Source organism: Dendropsophus ebraccatus, chromosome 7 (assembly GCF_027789765.1).
Source record: "Dendropsophus ebraccatus isolate aDenEbr1 chromosome 7, aDenEbr1.pat, whole genome shotgun sequence".
Lineage (NCBI taxonomy): Eukaryota > Metazoa > Chordata > Amphibia > Anura > Hylidae > Dendropsophus > Dendropsophus ebraccatus.
In genome coordinates, this window is record NC_091460.1 from 6,424,838 (window position 1) to 6,441,596 (window position 16,759).

General features: G+C 49.8%; 2 protein-coding genes across 5 annotated transcripts; both read right to left on the bottom strand.

The window, feature by feature from the left end:
- Positions 1–1,119: 1,119 nt before the first annotated feature.
- Positions 1,120–11,485, bottom strand: LOC138796635 (putative N-acetyltransferase 8B). 3 transcript variants are annotated; one of them, XM_069976255.1, is made up of 2 exons: positions 11,431–11,485; positions 1,120–1,825 (listed from the first exon to the last, which is right to left on the bottom strand). In XM_069976255.1, the coding sequence occupies exon 2, from the start codon at positions 1,814–1,816 to the stop codon at positions 1,151–1,153; it is 666 nt and encodes a 221-aa protein (XP_069832356.1). In that variant the 5' UTR covers positions 1,817–1,825; positions 11,431–11,485; the 3' UTR covers positions 1,120–1,150. The 3 variants fall into 3 exon arrangements, with proteins under 3 accessions (XP_069832356.1, XP_069832354.1, XP_069832355.1); XM_069976253.1 differs by having other exon boundaries at positions 11,401–11,480; XM_069976254.1 differs by lacking the exon at positions 11,431–11,485 and adding an exon at positions 5,308–5,505.
- Positions 11,486–12,379: 894 nt separating this feature from the next.
- On the bottom strand, positions 12,380–14,792 carry LOC138796636 (probable N-acetyltransferase family 8 member 5). 2 transcript variants are annotated; one of them, XM_069976256.1, is made up of 2 exons: positions 14,684–14,792; positions 12,380–13,191 (listed from the first exon to the last, which is right to left on the bottom strand). In XM_069976256.1, exon 2 carries the CDS (start codon positions 13,180–13,182, stop codon positions 12,520–12,522), a length of 663 nt encoding a protein of 220 aa, XP_069832357.1. In that variant the 5' UTR covers positions 13,183–13,191; positions 14,684–14,792; the 3' UTR covers positions 12,380–12,519. The 2 variants fall into 2 exon arrangements, with proteins under 2 accessions (XP_069832357.1, XP_069832358.1); XM_069976257.1 differs by lacking the exon at positions 14,684–14,792 and adding an exon at positions 13,824–14,046.
- Between the last annotated feature and the right edge of the window lie 1,967 nt (positions 14,793–16,759).

Sequence of the window (16,759 nt, forward strand, 5' to 3'; positions counted from 1 at the left end):
CCTCTCTCACATATATAGCTCCCTGTGGCCCCTTTCTCACATATACAGCTCCCTGTGGCCCCTCTCTCACATATACAGTTCCCTGTGGCCCCTCTCTCACATATACAGCTCCCTGTGGCCCCTCTCTCACATATATAGCTCCCTGTGGCCCCTCTCTCACATATACAGCTCCCTGTGGCCCCTCTCTCTCATATACAGCTCCCTGTGGCCCCTCTCTCATATACAGCTCCCTGTGGCCCCTCTCACATATACAGTTCCCTGTGGCCCCTCTCTCTCATATACAGCTCCCTGTGGCCCCTCTCTCTTATATACAGCTCCCTGTGGCCCCTCTCTCACATATACAGCTCCCTGTGGCCCCTCTCTCTCATATACAGCTCCCTGTAACACCTCTGTCAGATATACAGCTCCCTGTGGCCCTCTCTCATATACAGCTCCCTGTGGCCCCCTCTCATATACAGCTCCCTGTGGCCCCCTCTCTCATATACAGCTCCCTGTGGCCCCTCTCTCACATATACAGCTCCCTGTGGCCCCTCTCTCATATACAGCTCCCTGTGGCCCCTCTCTCTTATTTATAGCTCCCTGTGGCCCCCTTTCTCTCATATACAGCTCCCTGTAACCCCTCTGTCAGATATACAGCTCCCTGTGGCCCCTCTCTCACATATACAGCTCCCTGTGGCCCCTCTCTCATATACAGCTCCCTGTGGCCCCTCTCTCTCATTTATAGCTCCCTGTGGCCCCCTTTCTCTCATATACAGCTCCCTGTAACCCCTCTGTCAGATATACAGCTCCCTGTGGCCCCTCTCTCACATATACAGCTCCCTGTGGCCCCTCTCTCACATATACAGCTCCCTGTGGCCCCTCTCATATACAGCTCCCTGTGGCCCCTCTCTCTCATATACAGCTCCCTGTGGCCCCTCTCATATACAGCTCCCTGTGGCCCCTCTCTCACATAAAATGCTAATAATTTCAGAAGCACACATCAATCTGGTCTCTATGGTTCCTACAGATGATACAGTGAGTATGACTCCTAAGGGGGACTCTGCCATAAAGGACGACTCGAAGCTCCATGACAGGAATGAGAATCTGTGACGTGAAGATGAAAACCAGGGTAAGTAATAAATGGTAATGATGGTGGCCGAGCCATAGAGGATCATTTATTGAAGGAGATATCGTATCTGTACCCAACCCAGTCCATCCCGATGAGTTGGAGTATTCCATTGTGGAGATCGATTTCTGTCCGCTTGAAGCCCATCTTCTCATACAACCCTATACCAGATGCCTGCACTGACGTGGTGGACAGGACGACCGCATTACACCCGTTCTTCCGTGCATAGTCAATCACCGTCCTGCATAATAATTTAGCGATCCCTTTGCCTCGGTGGTGACTGGATACCATCATCCTCTTCAGCTCCACGTTATTCTCATGAGGGGTAATATAAGGAATGGCAGCCACAGTGCCAACAACTTCTCCTTCTATCTCCATCACCCAGAAGCAATAACGTTCCCTCTGGAGATAATATTTTCTGACGTCCTTCAAATCTTTGGCCACGCCATTCTTGGCATGAAAAATGAAAAAAACGGCACCAGGGAGCCATAAGAGGAGCAAGACCCCGATCCCACCCAAGATGGAGAGCAGAATGGATCCCGTCATGACCAGAGGAACAAGGAGCCCCACTAACAGGAGAAGCCAGCTCTGAGGCTGCCGTAGGGCACAGTAGAAAGCTGCGGGGATATGCTCGTAGCAACCAGATGTGAAGATCTCCTGGACCTTAAGATGGTCGGATTCCTTGTATATGCGGATGTTGTGAGCCGACATGTTGTCTCCCTGCAAATAAAAATGACCACAATAAACATGTGCAGAAATCTTTATGGGAAAATCACAAAATTCTTTGAAGCACCTTCTAGTAGCCGAAACAGAATCTTATATCAGATGAACACATATTAAGCCATGAGAAAAGGGGACCTCAAAAGGGGAGACATCAAAAGTTTTTAGATCAGACTAAGGCTGATCAGTTGAACGAACAAAGAGACAACCACCCTCCCATGCACTTCTCTCCCAGTTCTGTGTCTGAAGCCTAGATGGCCAATAAGACTTGCAGTGGAAGTCCGTCTAGTGTGTCTAATGGTGGTGGGGTGTCTTGTGGTGGTGGTGTTACAATATACTGGGCAGGTGTGTCTTGTGGTTGTGGTGGTGGTGTTACAATATACTGGGCAGGTGTGTCTTGTGGTGGTGGTGTTACAATATACAGGTCAGGTGTGTCTTGTGGTGTTGGTGGTGTTACAATATACAGGTCAGGTGTGTCTTGTGGTGTTGGTGGTGTTACAATATACAGGGCAGGTGTGTCTTGTGGTGGTGGTAATACAATATACAGGGCTGGTGTGTCTTGTGGTGGTGTTACATTGTACAGGTCAGGTGTGTCTTGTGGTAGTGGTGGTACAATATACTGGGCAGGTGTGTCTTGTGGTGGTCGTGTTACAGTATATATTAGTTGCCTTTGGTAGTTGTGGTCCTACAGTGTGGGCATGTGTGTCTAGTAGCGGTGATGTTATAGTGTACAGGGCAGGTGTGTCTAGTGTTGGTGTAACAGCTTACAGGACAAGTGTTAAGCCCATGCCTGTTCGAACTTTGGTGCTGTCCTTGGCTCATGGTATACAGCCAAGACTGTGCTCTTAGTCATGATTTTATATTTGTATTCTATGTTTTATTTGCTCTTCTCTGATCACACTCCTTCTGCACTGCTGATTGAATTCTTACCACACCCATCTCTTCTCTTCTTGATCCCTCTGGACACAGTTAACCTCTGTATTGCTTAGGTGATTTACATTTGGTCTTTCCACCCTTTGCTTTGTCTGTTTCTGTGTTTGTGTGTCTGGTCCAATCACATCCTGGACCGGGTCCATGACCGCCTATAAAGTGTCTCACCGCCCTGTACTTCATGATGGCTATTAGACAGCGTGCTCAGCGTTCCCTGTTGCTTGATTCCCTGTATGGATACATCTGGCTTTCCTGACCACAGCTTTAGTTTCCCTGATTATTCTATGGGATCCTGGGATGGGATTGTTCGCTTCATTGCCCGTTTGGTGGGACCTGGCCTGTACAACTATCCTTTGTGTTCCTCCGTCTCGCATACTTGAGGAGGTCAAGGTATGCTCGTTGTGGTTATTATGGGGGTCCTTGGAGTTGGTCTGAAAGTTAATGGAGGGGGCGCATAGGATTGAAATCCCCCTGATTTATCTTTCCGGATAGGTACTTTAGGTGGGCTCCTGAGCCAGTAGTTGGTGGCTGGGTGCAATATACAAATTGGGGTGCAGATGGGTGCTGATCCCCCGTCTACTTGTTAGGATTCAGGATGTTTGTTAGGTTTATATATTGATGTATATTATTGTATACTGTTTGCATTATTTAGGTTTATCTTTGTTGTTTGTGTTAATTTTATCCAGAACAGGTTTCTGTGTTTTCTCTCAGGGTCGGCCCAGCAGGGCGGGGGGGGGGGGGGGGGGGGGGGAGGGGAAGTAAAGGTAATGGGGCGGTTAATGGGAGGAGGTCTGTTTTCCTGTATCATGTATAATCCCGAGCTGGCGGTTTCTGTTTGATCTTTAGTTGTTTTCTCATGTTATAAGCCAGGGGTTATCTCCACATGCTGCCATGGACTGACAGAGGAATCTCAGTATTTCCAGGGTTTGAGCTTTTTTTGACCTATTTTCTCCTGTAAATACAACATGCACATTCCTCTATGGGGAGGAGAGGAGAGGATGGACCCTGAACTCCATGACTGTCACTTATGTAACACAGAATATACATAGTTACATAGTAACTAACCTGCAATAATAGTAATAGTGATAACCCACATATGTCCTAGGGGGAGGAATAACCTGCAGCATTATATGTCCTAAGGGGAGTAATAACCTGCAGCATCCTATGTCCTGGGGGGAGTAATAACCTGCAGCATCCTATGTCCTGGGGGGATTAATAACCTGCAGCATCCTATGTCCTGGGGGGAGTAATAACCTGCAGCATCCTATGTCCTGGGGGGAGTAATAACCTGCAGCATTATATGTCCTAGGGGGAGAAATAACCTGCAGCATTATATGTCCTAAGGGGAGTAATAACCTGCAGCATTCTATGTCCTGGGGGGAGTAATAACCTGCAGCATCCTATGTCCTGGGGGGAGTAATAACCTGCAGCATCCTATGTCCTGGGGGGAGTAATAACCTGCAGCATCCTATGTCCTGGGGGAGTAATAACCTGCAGCATTATATGTCCTAAGGGGAGTAATAACCTGCAGCATTATATGTCATAAGGGGAGTAATAACCTGCATCATCCTATGTCCTGGGGGGAGTAATAACCTGCAGCATTATATGTCCTAAGGGGAGTAATAACCTGCAGCATCCTATGTCCTGGGGGAGTAATAACCTGCAGCATCATATGTCCTAGGGGGAGTAATAACCTGCAGCATCCTATGTCCTAGGGGGAGTAATAACCTGCAGCATCCTATGTCCTGGGGGAGTAATAACCTGCAGCATCCTATGTCCTAGGGGGAGTAATAACCTGCAGCATCCTATGTCCTGGGGGAGTAATAACCTGCAGCATCCTATGTCCTGGGGGAGTAATAACCTGCAGCATCCTATGTCCTGGGGGGAGTAATAACCTGCAGCATTCTATGTCCTAGGGGGAGTAATAACCTGCAGCATCCTATGTCCTAGGGGGAGTAATAACCTGCAGCATCCTATGTCCTAGGGGGAGTAATAACCTGCAGCATCCTATGTCCTGGGGGAGTAATAACCTGCAGCATCCTATGTCCTGGGGGGAGTAATAACCTGCAGCATCCTATGTCCTGGGGGGAGTAATAACCTGCAGCATCCTATGTCCTGTGGGGAGTAATAACCTGCAGTATCCTATGTCCTGGGGGGAGTAATAACCTGCAGCATCCTATGTCCTGGGGGAGTAATAACCTGCAGCATCCTATGTCCTGGGGGGAGTAATAACCTGCAGCATCCTATGTCCTGGGGGGAGTAATAACCTGCAGCATCCTATGTCCTGGGGGGAGTAATAACCTACAGCATCCTATGTCCTGGGGGGAGTAATAACCTGCAGCATCCTATGTCCTGGGGGGAGTAATAACCTGCAGCATCCTATGTCCTTGGGTGGTTACACTGGTGCAGTCGCTGATGGAGAAGGATCTGGGTGTAACTTGTAGACAATAGACTACAGAACAGCACAATGTCAGTCAGCTGCCTGTAAGGCCGGCAGGATATTGTCATGTATACACCAGGCCCGGACTCTGGGGACAGGGATATATTATTACCGCTCTATAAAGCTTTGGTGCGCCCCAAGCTTTTGGATCCCGTCTTCACGCCTCGCACGGGCGCTGGTGATATCCAAGTGTCCCTCAGACAGAGACCTCCGTTGTGAAGGCCGGTAGCTGGCGTAGTCACGCTACATTTCGGAGGTAGAGCTCCTCCTTTCTCAAGCGTAGAGTCTGACTGGATTCCTGTTCTGGAGTCCCAGCAACCCAAGGGGCGGAATGAGATTTGCAGTTTTCAATCCTTTCTGGGAGTATATAGAAGCGTGTATTATCTAGGCCATCTAGTGGAGGATTGAGGTTACTACAGTGTAAACAGAAACTTTGAAGCAATGAATAAAATTACGTAGTATAACACTAAGGACCTCAGGGAGACTTGTTTTATTGCTATATTGCAGCGTGATAAATAATCTATTTATGTATTTCTTGTCTAGTCCAGAATCTGATGACGTCACATACTGCTATATATTGGTGGTGGGTTTCACTTGTCAGTTACACTTGAGAAAGGAGGAGCTCTACCTCCGAAACGTAGCGTGACTACGCAAGCTACCAGCCTCCCCTTCACAACGGAGGTCTCTGCCTGATGGCGTAAAGATGGAACTGCCTCCACCTGGAGAAAAGAGGGCACTGCCTCCACCTGGAGAAAAGAGGGCACTGCCTCCACCTGGAGAATAAAGGACACTGCCTCCACCTGGAGAAAAGAGGGCACTGCCTCCACCTGGAGAATAGAGGGCACTGCCTCCACCTGGAGAAAAGAGGGCACTGCCTCCACCTGGAGAAAAGAGGACACTGCCTCCGCCTGGAGAAAAGAGGGCACTACCTCCACCTGGAGAAAAGAGGGCACTGCCTCCACCTGGAGAATAGAGGGCACTGCCTCCACCTGGAGAAAAGAGGGCACTGCCTCCACCTGGAGAAAAGAGGGCACTGCCTCCGCCTGGAGAAAAGAGGGCACTGCCTCCACCTGGAGAAAAGAGGGCACTGCCTCCGCCTGGAGAATAGAGGGCACTGCCTCCACCTGGAAAATAGAGGACACTGCCTCCACCTGGAGAAAAGAGGGCACTGCCTCCACCTGGAAAATAGAGGGCACTGCCTCCGCCTGGAGAAAAGAGGGCACTGCCTCCACCTGGAGAAAAGAGGGCACTACCTCCACCTGGAGAATAGAGGGTACTGCCTCCACCTGGAGAAAAGAGGGCACTGCCTCCACCTGGAGAATAAAGGACACTGCCTTCACCTGGAGAAAAGAGGGCACTGCCTCCACCTGGAGAATAAAGGACACTGCCTTCACCTGGAAAATAGAGGACACTGCCTCCGCCTGGAGAAAAGAGGACACTGCCTCCACCTGGAGAAAAGAGGGCACTGCCTCCACCTGGAGAATAGAGAGCACTGCCTCCACCTGGAGAATAGAGGGCACTGCCTCCGGGAGAATAGAGGGCACTGCCTCCACCTGGAGAATAGAGGGCACTGCCTCCACCTGGAGAAAAGAGGGCGCTGCCTCCGCCTGGAGAAAAGAGGGCACTGCCTCCACCTGGAGAAAAGAGGGCACTGCCTCCACCTGGAGAAAAGAGGGCACTACCTCCGCCTGGAGAAAAGAGGGCACTACCTCCGCCTGGAGAAAAGAGGGCACTGCGTCCGCCTGGAGAATAGAGGGCACTGCCTCCACCTGGAGAATAGAGGGCACTGCCTCCGCCTGGAGAAAAGAGGGCGCTGCCTCCGCCTGGAGAAAAGAGGGCACTGCGTCCGCCTGGAGAATAGAGGGCACTGCCTCCACCTGGAGAATAGAGGGCACTGCCTCCGCCTGGAGAAAAGAGGGCGCTGCCTCCGCCTGGAGAAAAGAGGGCACTGCGTCCGCCTGGAGAATAGAGGGCACTGCCTCCACCTGGAGAATAGAGGGCACTGCCTCCACCTGGAGAATAGAGGGCACTGCCTCCACCTGGAGAAAAGAGGGCACTACCTCCGCCTGGAGAATAGAGGGCACTGCCTCCGGGAGAATAGAGGGCACTGCCTCCACCTGGAGAATAGAGGGCACTGCCTCCGGGAGAAAAGAGGGCACTGCCTCCACCTGGAGAATAGAGGACACTGCCTCCACCTGGAGAATAGAGGACACTGCCTCCGCCTGGAGAAAAGAGGGCACTGCCTCCACCTGGAGAATAGAGGGCACTGCCTCCACCTGGAGAATAAAGGACACTGCCTCCACCTGGAGAAAAGAGGGCACTGCCTCCACCTGGAGAATAGAGGGCACTGCCTCCACCTGGAGAAAAGAGGGCACTGCCTCCACCTGGAGAAAAGAGGGCACTGCCTCCACCTGGAGAAAAGAGGACACTGCCTCCGCCTGGAGAAAAGAGGGCACTACCTCCACCTGGAGAAAAGAGGGCACTGCCTCCACCTGGAGAATAGAGGGCACTGCCTCCACCTGGAGAAAAGAGGGCACTGCCTCCACCTGGAGAATAGAGGGCACTGCCTCCACCTGGAGAATAGAGGGCACTGCCTCCACCTGGAGAATAGAGGGCACTGCCTCCGCCTGGAGAAAAGAGGGCACTGCCTCCACCTGGAGAAAAGAGGGCACTGCCTCCGCCTGGAGAATAGAGGGCACTGCCTCCACCTGGAAAATAGAGGACACTGCCTCCACCTGGAGAAAAGAGGGCACTGCCTCCGCCTGGAAAATAGAGGGCACTGCCTCCGCCTGGAGAAAAGAGGGCACTGCCTCCACCTGGAGAAAAGAGGGCACTACCTCCACCTGGAGAATAGAGGGTACTGCCTCCACCTGGAGAAAAGAGGGCACTGCCTCCACCTGGAGAATAAAGGACACTGCCTTCACCTGGAGAAAAGAGGGCACTGCCTCCACCTGGAGAATAAAGGACACTGCCTTCACCTGGAAAATAGAGGACACTGCCTCCGCCTGGAGAAAAGAGGACACTGCCTCCACCTGGAGAAAAGAGGGCACTGCCTCCACCTGGAGAATAGAGAGCACTGCCTCCACCTGGAGAATAGAGGGCACTGCCTCCACCTGGAAAATAGAGGACACTGCCTCCACCTGGAGAAAAGAGGGCGCTGCCTCCGCCTGGAGAAAAGAGGGCACTGCGTCCGCCTGGAGAATAGAGGGCACTGCCTCCACCTGGAGAAAAGAGGGCACTGCCTCCACCTGGAGAAAAGAGGGCACTACCTCCGCCTGGAGAAAAGAGGGCACTACCTCCGCCTGGAGAAAAGAGGGCACTGCGTCCGCCTGGAGAATAGAGGGCACTACCTCCGCCTGGAGAATAGAGGGCACTGCCTCCACCTGGAGAATAGAGGGCACTGCCTCCGCCTGGAGAAAAGAGGGCGCTGCCTCCGCCTGGAGAAAAGAGGGCACTGCGTCCGCCTGGAGAATAGAGGGCACTGCCTCCACCTGGAGAATAGAGGGCACTGCCTCCACCTGGAGAATAGAGGGCACTGCCTCCACCTGGAGAAAAGAGGGCACTACCTCCGCCTGGAGAATAGAGGGCACTGCCTCCGGGAGAATAGAGGGCACTGCCTCCACCTGGAGAATAGAGGGCACTGCCTCCGGGAGAAAAGAGGGCACTGCCTCCACCTGGAGAATAGAGGACACTGCCTCCACCTGGAGAATAGAGGACACTGCCTCCGCCTGGAGAAAAGAGGGCACTGCCTCCACCTGGAGAAAAGAGGGCACTGCCTCCACCTGGAGAAAAGAGGGCACTGCCTCCGGGAGAAAAGAGGGTTCAATCTCCAGAGGTGACAAGACATCTCCACCATGAGAACAGTGACCTGTGGAAGAGTCACCACAGGATCTGGTCACAGCAAAACAGTGGAGGCTTCACTACAGGAGAGACGAGGGCTTATTCCAAAATAATGTATGGAGGAATAGAGAATTCATCCATCCTTCCCACCATCCATCTTCTCCTTGGTTGAGCTTCATGGACGTTTTTTTTTTCAACCATATTAACAATGTAAGTATATTAAAGGGGTTATCCAGCGCTACAAAAACATGGCCACTTTCTTCCAGAGACAGCCCCACTCTTGTTTCCAGCTTTAAGCTATGTTCACACTACCTAAGTCTCTGGACGTAGCGCGTTCCGTGAATAAGAGGCCAGAGACTTATGTAGTTTGCGTATGATGAAAAGTATACGATATACGACTGCACAGTTCACAATACGTAAGAACTTACGCCCAGATCGTACGCAGCGCCGTAAAAAATGAACCAGACCATTGTTTGAGGATGAAAATGACGTAACTTACGCCCGTAGCGTAACATGCGGTCCCGTACGGAGTGGTGATTTCTTCTTTTTTGCAGCTTTTTGTGCCGATCCAAAAGGTTCTGTGGGGTGTCCGGGGCTAGGCGAAGATTTCCAAGTAAAAGACCGCTGTCAAATCACTACGTAGGGCGCTCGGGAAGCGTAAGTAGACTGCGGGCGTAAATTCGCGCTCCGTACGTAGCCGGCTGCAAGTAGAGTAAATCCCCGGCCGGAATTTACCGCGTATATGCCCGGCTGCAAAAATATGCTGCCGGACATATACGCACTGTCAACATAGCCTTAGTGGGGTTTTGCTCCTTAGTTCCATTGAATTGAATGGAGCTTAATTTGCAAACCGCACCTGGACTAGAGACAAGAGTCGTGTTCTCTCTGAAAGAAAGTGGCCATGTTTTTGTAGCACAGGATAACCCCTTTAACTATTATATCCCCTTATCTGCATGTCCCCAATCTCAGCATATACCCACCATACATATATCCCCATCCCCACTATGTAGACCCCTCATCACCATGTCCCCATCCGCACCATGTAGACCACTCATCACCCTGTCCCTCATCCACACCATGCAGACCTTCCATCACATGTCCCTTATCCACACTACGTAAACCCCTCATCTGCACCATTCCCCTATCCACACCATGTAGACACCTCACCACCATGTCCTTATCCACACCATGTAGACCTTTCATCACCATGTCCCCATTCACACCATGTAGACACCTCACCACCATGTCCCCATCCACACCATGTAGACCTTTCATCACCCTGTCCCTCATCCACACCATGTAGACCCCTCATCACCATGTCCCCATCCACATAATGTAGACCCCTTATCACCATGTCCCTCATCCGCACCATGTAGACCCCTCATCACCATGTCCCCATCCACATAATGTAGACCCCTTATCACCATGTCCCTCATCCGCACCATGTAGACCCCTGATCACCATGTCCCCATCCACATCATGTAGACCCTTCATCACCATGTCCCCATCCACACCATGTAGACCCCTGATCACCATGTCCCCATCCACATAATGTAGACCCCTTATCACCATGTCCCTCATCCGCACCATGTAGACCCCTGATCACCATGTCCCCATCCACATCATGTAGACCCTTCATCACCATGTCCCCATCCACACCATGTAGACCCCTGATCACCATGTCCCCATCCACATCATGTAGACCCCTCACCGCCATGTCCCCATCCACACCATGTAGACCCTTCATCACCATGTCCCCATCCACATCATGTAGACCCTTCATCACCATGTCTCCATCCACACCATGTAGACCCTTCATCACCATGTCCCCATCCACACCATGTAGACCCCTGATCACCATGTCCCCATCCACATCATGTAGACCCCTCACCGCCATGTCCCCATCCACACCATGTAGACCCCTGATCACCATGTCCCCATCCACATCATGTAGACCCCTGATCACCATGTCCCCATCCACACCATGTAGACACCTCACCACCATGTCCCCATCCACACCATGTAGACCCTTCATCACCATGTCCCCATCCACACCATGTAGACACCTCACCACCATGTCCCCATCCACACCATGTAGACCCTTCATCACCATGTCCCCATCCACACCATGTAGACACCTCACCACCATGTCCCCATCCACACCATGTAGACCCTTCATCACCATGTCCCCATTCACACCATGTAGACCCCTGATCACCATGTCCCCATCCACACCATGTAGACCCCTGATCACCATGTCCCCATTCACATCATGTAGACCCTTCATCACCATGTCCCCATTCACACCATCCAGCTTCCAGCAGAAGCACCAGCCCTATTCAGCCTCTCTATAGCTGCAGGTTACCTGTATACACCGCATATATATGTGACAGACCTGGTAGTTCCGCAGTTGTCTCTATAAGATCAGTGTTGCTTCCTGATAAGATGAGATACAACTCCTCAAACCTTCAGGAAAATAATCATTAATAGAATCTGGAATATTTAACTAGGAGCTTCCTATCTTTTGTACACAGTTCTGTTACTGTATGAACTATGCCCTAATAATACTGGGCAAATAAGGTCACCTCCGACCCTGGTCAGCAGTCAGGAGAACGCTTCATATGACTTTGGGAGGTCCAGCCATGATGATCATGTACCTTGAGATGAGGGCACTCTGGGTTAGTTGATGAGAGGTATCCCATATCTACAATGCTCTGCCCATCCAGGTCTGAAGACCAAGTGAGAGAGGTGCCAACCCTACCAGTCCACATGTAGCCCCAGGATATAGTATATAGTATCTAGAGCCAGGTACAGTATGGTTTGACCTCATCCTCTCTTCCCGAGTACATCATATGACGGATTGGAGCTGACTATTGCTTGATCTACACAATATCTGTCCCCGGTGCCTTGTCATCTGTTGTCGCTGACTAATTGTTAACAAGGATCTGTCAAGTGTGAAGTCCAAGCATCTTCTCCTTCCAGGAAAACCATTGCTTTAAAGAAATGAACAACAGTAACAGAGAACAGTTGAAATGACACAAGACCTCAAGGTTATCCTGCACTGTGGATCCAGAGCAAGGTACAAGCCATAGGAGGTAGCAGCCAAAATAAATCCTTAGACCAACAACTTGAATACAAATTATAATTATAGAGGGTTGTCTAACGATGAAACCTGTAATGGATTCCTGTACACTTTAGCCAGGAATTCAGCCAACTCTATCTCTCTAACTCTACATTTTCTTGACTATAAACCTGCAGGGGGAGAGAAGTAGAATTGGCTGAATTCCCTACTAGAGTGTAAAGCAGAATCAGGAAGTCCATTACAGGATATATACAAGACAGGAAGTTGGGCTAAAAAAGGCAGAGCAGACAGTTTATATCAGAAATTATGTTTTGGTGAAATTGTTGGGAACCTCCAACCCCCTCCCTCATAGCGGACGAGATTGTTAGAAATAATTCTAAAAGTTTTATAAATTGATAAACTTTATTTATTGGCTGGAATGTCATATCTGTAGGTCACCCATATGAATCCAAGGAGCCAGTTTATCAAGGACCCTTGGTATGAGGTGTCTACATGTCGGAATCCCATCTTCTCATACAACCTGACGGCATCAAACTGCACAGATGTGGTGTGGAGGACGACCATACTGCACCCACTCTTCCGAGCAAAGTCAATCAGTGTCCTGCATAGCATTTTGGCGACTCCCTTGCCTCGGTGGGTGCTAGCCACCGACATCCTCTTCAGCTCCGTGCTCTTCTCACCTCCAGGTAATGGGGCAGCAGCCACAGTGCCCACCACCTCTCCTGCTGACTCGGCCACCCAGAAACAATGGCCTTTTCTCATGTAATATCCCTCAATGTCCTTCAAGTCTCCCTCCAGACCTTTCTTAACACAGTAACGGATAAGCCCTCGAATGGAGACCCAGAGTGCGACCATTACACTGACTACACCCACCATGGATAGAGCAAAGTATCCGGTGGTCACCAGAGGGAGAAGGAAGCCCACAAGAAGAGCAAGCCAGTTATGGGGAAGGCTTAAGGCGTGGTAGAAGGCAGCAGCCTGGTGCTCAAACATGCCGGAGGTGAGGATCTCCTTGACCTTATCATAGTCGCAGTCCGTGTACAGTCGAACTTTATAAGTGGACATAGTGATTTCCTACAAAAAACAAAAAGAGTCACAGGTTGAAGACTAAGTAGAAAATCTGATCAGATTCTTTGAAAAAAGACCACCCAAAATGACAGTGACAGGTGGCCTATCTATGGAGCGTGTCTTCTCAAAGAAAAGGTTGCGATGCATAATTAATGATGAACTTTTTTAGGGGAAATGTAAAACTTTTCCTTCTACCACCCCATGCCATAAAACAATGAATGAGCCCATACTCATCTCCCTTGCTCCCCTGCTGCCCCGGCTGTGATGTCTTCCAGTCCCAGCTGTGTTCCCATCCTGCAAACTTCCGACTATGTTGCGCTCCTCGCTCAGCGCTGTGATTGGCTGAGCGGAGATCAGAGTGTCATCAGTAGAATGGGACCACAGCTGGGACTGACAGCCGGAGCAGCAGGGGATGATGGAGGTAAGGGCCCCCTTTCAGGAGCGGATTAAGGGTATCACAGACCATGGGCTGTTCATAAGGCTTGTCCCCCTCCCTGTAAATATGGCAGCATTGGAGTGGTGATCACACTATGGGAAGAAAAAAACATATTTACAGTGTACCTGTAAAGTTTTATGTAGGTGCATGTTTAAAGAACAGTCACATTTCTAAATTAGCTGAGTTTGTAATCTTGCCCCACCTCACCCAGACTGGTTCCTCTGCCGCCTTTCACCTCCAATGCAGACCGGTCACTCTACCCAAAGCCAAGACTGGTCTACTTTCCTGGTCTTCTGGAGGAGGGGACTTTCTGGAGGAGATGGTCCTCTGGTGGAGTTAGTCTTCTAGAAGAGATGGTCTTCTAGAGGAGGTGGTCTTCTGAAGGAGGTGGCCTTCTAGAGGAAATGGCCTTCTAGAGGAGGTGGTCTTCTAGAGGAGGTGGTCTTCTGGAGGAGGTGGCCTTCTAGAGAAAATGGCCTTCTAGAGGAGGTGGTCTTTTAGAGGAGGTGGTCTTCTGGAGGAGGTGGCCTTCTAGAGAAAATGGCCTTCTAGAGGAGGTGGTCTTTTAGAGGAGGTGGTCTTCTGGAGGAGGTGGCCTTCTAGAGGAAATGGCCTTCTAGAGGAGGTGGTCTTCTAGAGGAGGTGGTCTTCTAGAGGAGATGGTCTTCTAGAGGTGGTGGTCTTCTATAGGAGGTGGCCTTCTAGAGGAGGTGGTCTTCTAGAGGAGGTGGTCTTTTAGAGAAGGTGGTCTTTTAGAGGAGGTGGTCTTCTAGAGGAGGTGGTATTCTAGAGGAGATGGTCTTCTAGAGGAGGTGGTCTTCTAGAGGAGGTGGTATTCTAGAGGAGGTGGTATTCTAGAGGAGGTGGTATTCTAGAGGAGGTGGTATTCTAGAGGAGGTGGTATTCTAGAGGAGGTGGTCTTCTAGAGGAGGTGGTCTTCTAGAGGAGGTGGTCTTCTGGAAGAATTGGTCTTTCAGAGAAGTTTTACTTACAGAAAAGATTGGGCGACAGGATAGAATAATTTAATATAAAGATATAAAGCATTAATAAGAGAATAATCACCTAGTTTCGAGGATCCTGGGAAGCCTGCGGATCTGCACTCACACTCAGAGAAGTCTGAAGTCACCGTCATTCCGGATGAGCTCATCGCCCTTTGTACAATGCTCCCTTATATAACCTGATATGGCACTGTATTGTGTATTGTAACCTGTCCCGGCTGCCTGGCCGCCTCCTCCTCCTCCTCTTCCTCCTGGATCCTGATCTTAATGTTTGCTTTTGGTGATGGTATAATCCTATAATGTATTTATGCGTTTGATACACATTGGTTATTCTTTATCTGTTATTTGATAATTGATATTATCGGTGTATTATAACCGGTCATCACTGGCTTCATATAATCTACAGACCTCCGTAGCTTTCTATATATCACTGTCTTTCCTGTTAGTCATCAGACGATAGAAACAACAGAAGACTCCCATGATTCTCTTTCTTTATCTCCTGAGTGTCCTTGACTCCTTGTCTCCACCCTATACATGGTAGCTGCCTACTATTAAAGGGGTGTTCTCAGCGATTCTTTTAGTTAAAGGGGTACTCCAGTGAAAATATTCTTTCAAATCAACTGGTTTCAGGTTTAAGAGTCTCCAATCTTCCAGTACTTATTAGCCACTGTATGTCCTGCAGGAAGTGGGGTATTCTTTTCAGTCTGACACAGTCTGCTCTCTGCTGCCACCTCTGTCCATGTCAGGAACTGTCCAGAGCAGGAGAGGTTTTCTATGGGGATTTGCTGCTGCTCTGGACAGTTCCTGACATGGACAGAGGTGGCAGCAGAGAGCACTGTGTCAGACTGGAAAGAATACACCATTTCCTGCATAACACACAGCGGCTGATAAGTACTGGAAGAGTGGAGATTTTTAAAAAGAAGTAAATTACACATCAATATAACTTTCTGAAACTAGTTAATTTGAAAGAAAAAAAATTTCACCGGAGTGCCCCTTTAAATGGTCACTGTGATTAAAGTCTTGGCCACTAGGTGTCTCACTTCTCTACAGTCTTCTGTTCACCTTGTGTTGTTGGTGAAAATCAGTATGTAGTAACAGAAAGACCATAATGGAAACTCAGGTAGTGGGGGCATGGTTAGGCAGTGTTATGCGCAGAAAAGAGGGAAGGGGTAAATCAATGCCTTCCCCCCATCTTGGACAGTCCTGGATTCATCTTTATCAGTGTCCAAAAATCCCTTGTGAATAAGAATTACAACTACGACTCTTAGAATGCCTTACACTTATTGAGCTCTCAGGGCATGCTGGGAGTTGTAGTTTTTGAGAGGACAAACTTAAGAAATGGTGATAACATATAAAGGTGAAATGATGGATGTGCAGAGGCTCCTGGTGGCTGCACCCTCTGGGCCACAACCATCAACCCTGAAGGTACAGGGTTAAAGGACAGCTACGACCAAAAGTATTTTTTAATATGTTATTACTTATGGAAAGTTAGACAAATTCCTAATGTACATTAATTATGAGAAATGCTCATATAGGGCTATTTCCCTTACTTTAGTAGATCATGGAGTCTTCAAATTCCCTCAAAAACCGTGACGTCACAAATCGGGTGTAATTCCAATGGAGTGTCCAGCAGGGGGCACAGTATATGTAGAAATCTATGGACTCTATTGAAGTATATGGAGTATTTAATGTAATGTAAAAACTACACTTTATTAATGGACTATGTTTATGGAATAATTTGGGGAGCAAGGACACTTGCTCCCCAAATGGAGGGCACCGAGCAGGGAGGGAGAGAGGTGCCGGTACATTTAGATACCTCCTCTCTCCCTCCCTGCTTGGTGCAGTGGGACAAATAGACACTACTACTCCTCCCATGATGATGATGGAAGGAGTAGTACCAGGGAGATCCCCAGCACCAAGCCCTCCCCCCCTCATCCAATATCACCCACACCCGCCGCACAGGTAACAACCCAGATCTGGTCCCCATCTCCAACCCCCCAGCCTCCCCCACCACCGCAAGTCCACTCATTTCCCTGCCGGTCCCGGACTGCTAGCTCACTGCCACCCTCGCGGCTCGGTCCCGGATGTCAACCCCAGCAGCTCTCATCATCCGGGGCCAAATCAGCAGTACGCCCTCCAT

Excerpts from the sequence above, each read along its gene's own strand:
- LOC138796636 (XM_069976256.1), bottom strand. The coding sequence starts at position 13,182 with ATGTCCACTTATAAAGTTCGACTGTACACGGACTGCGACTATGATAAG.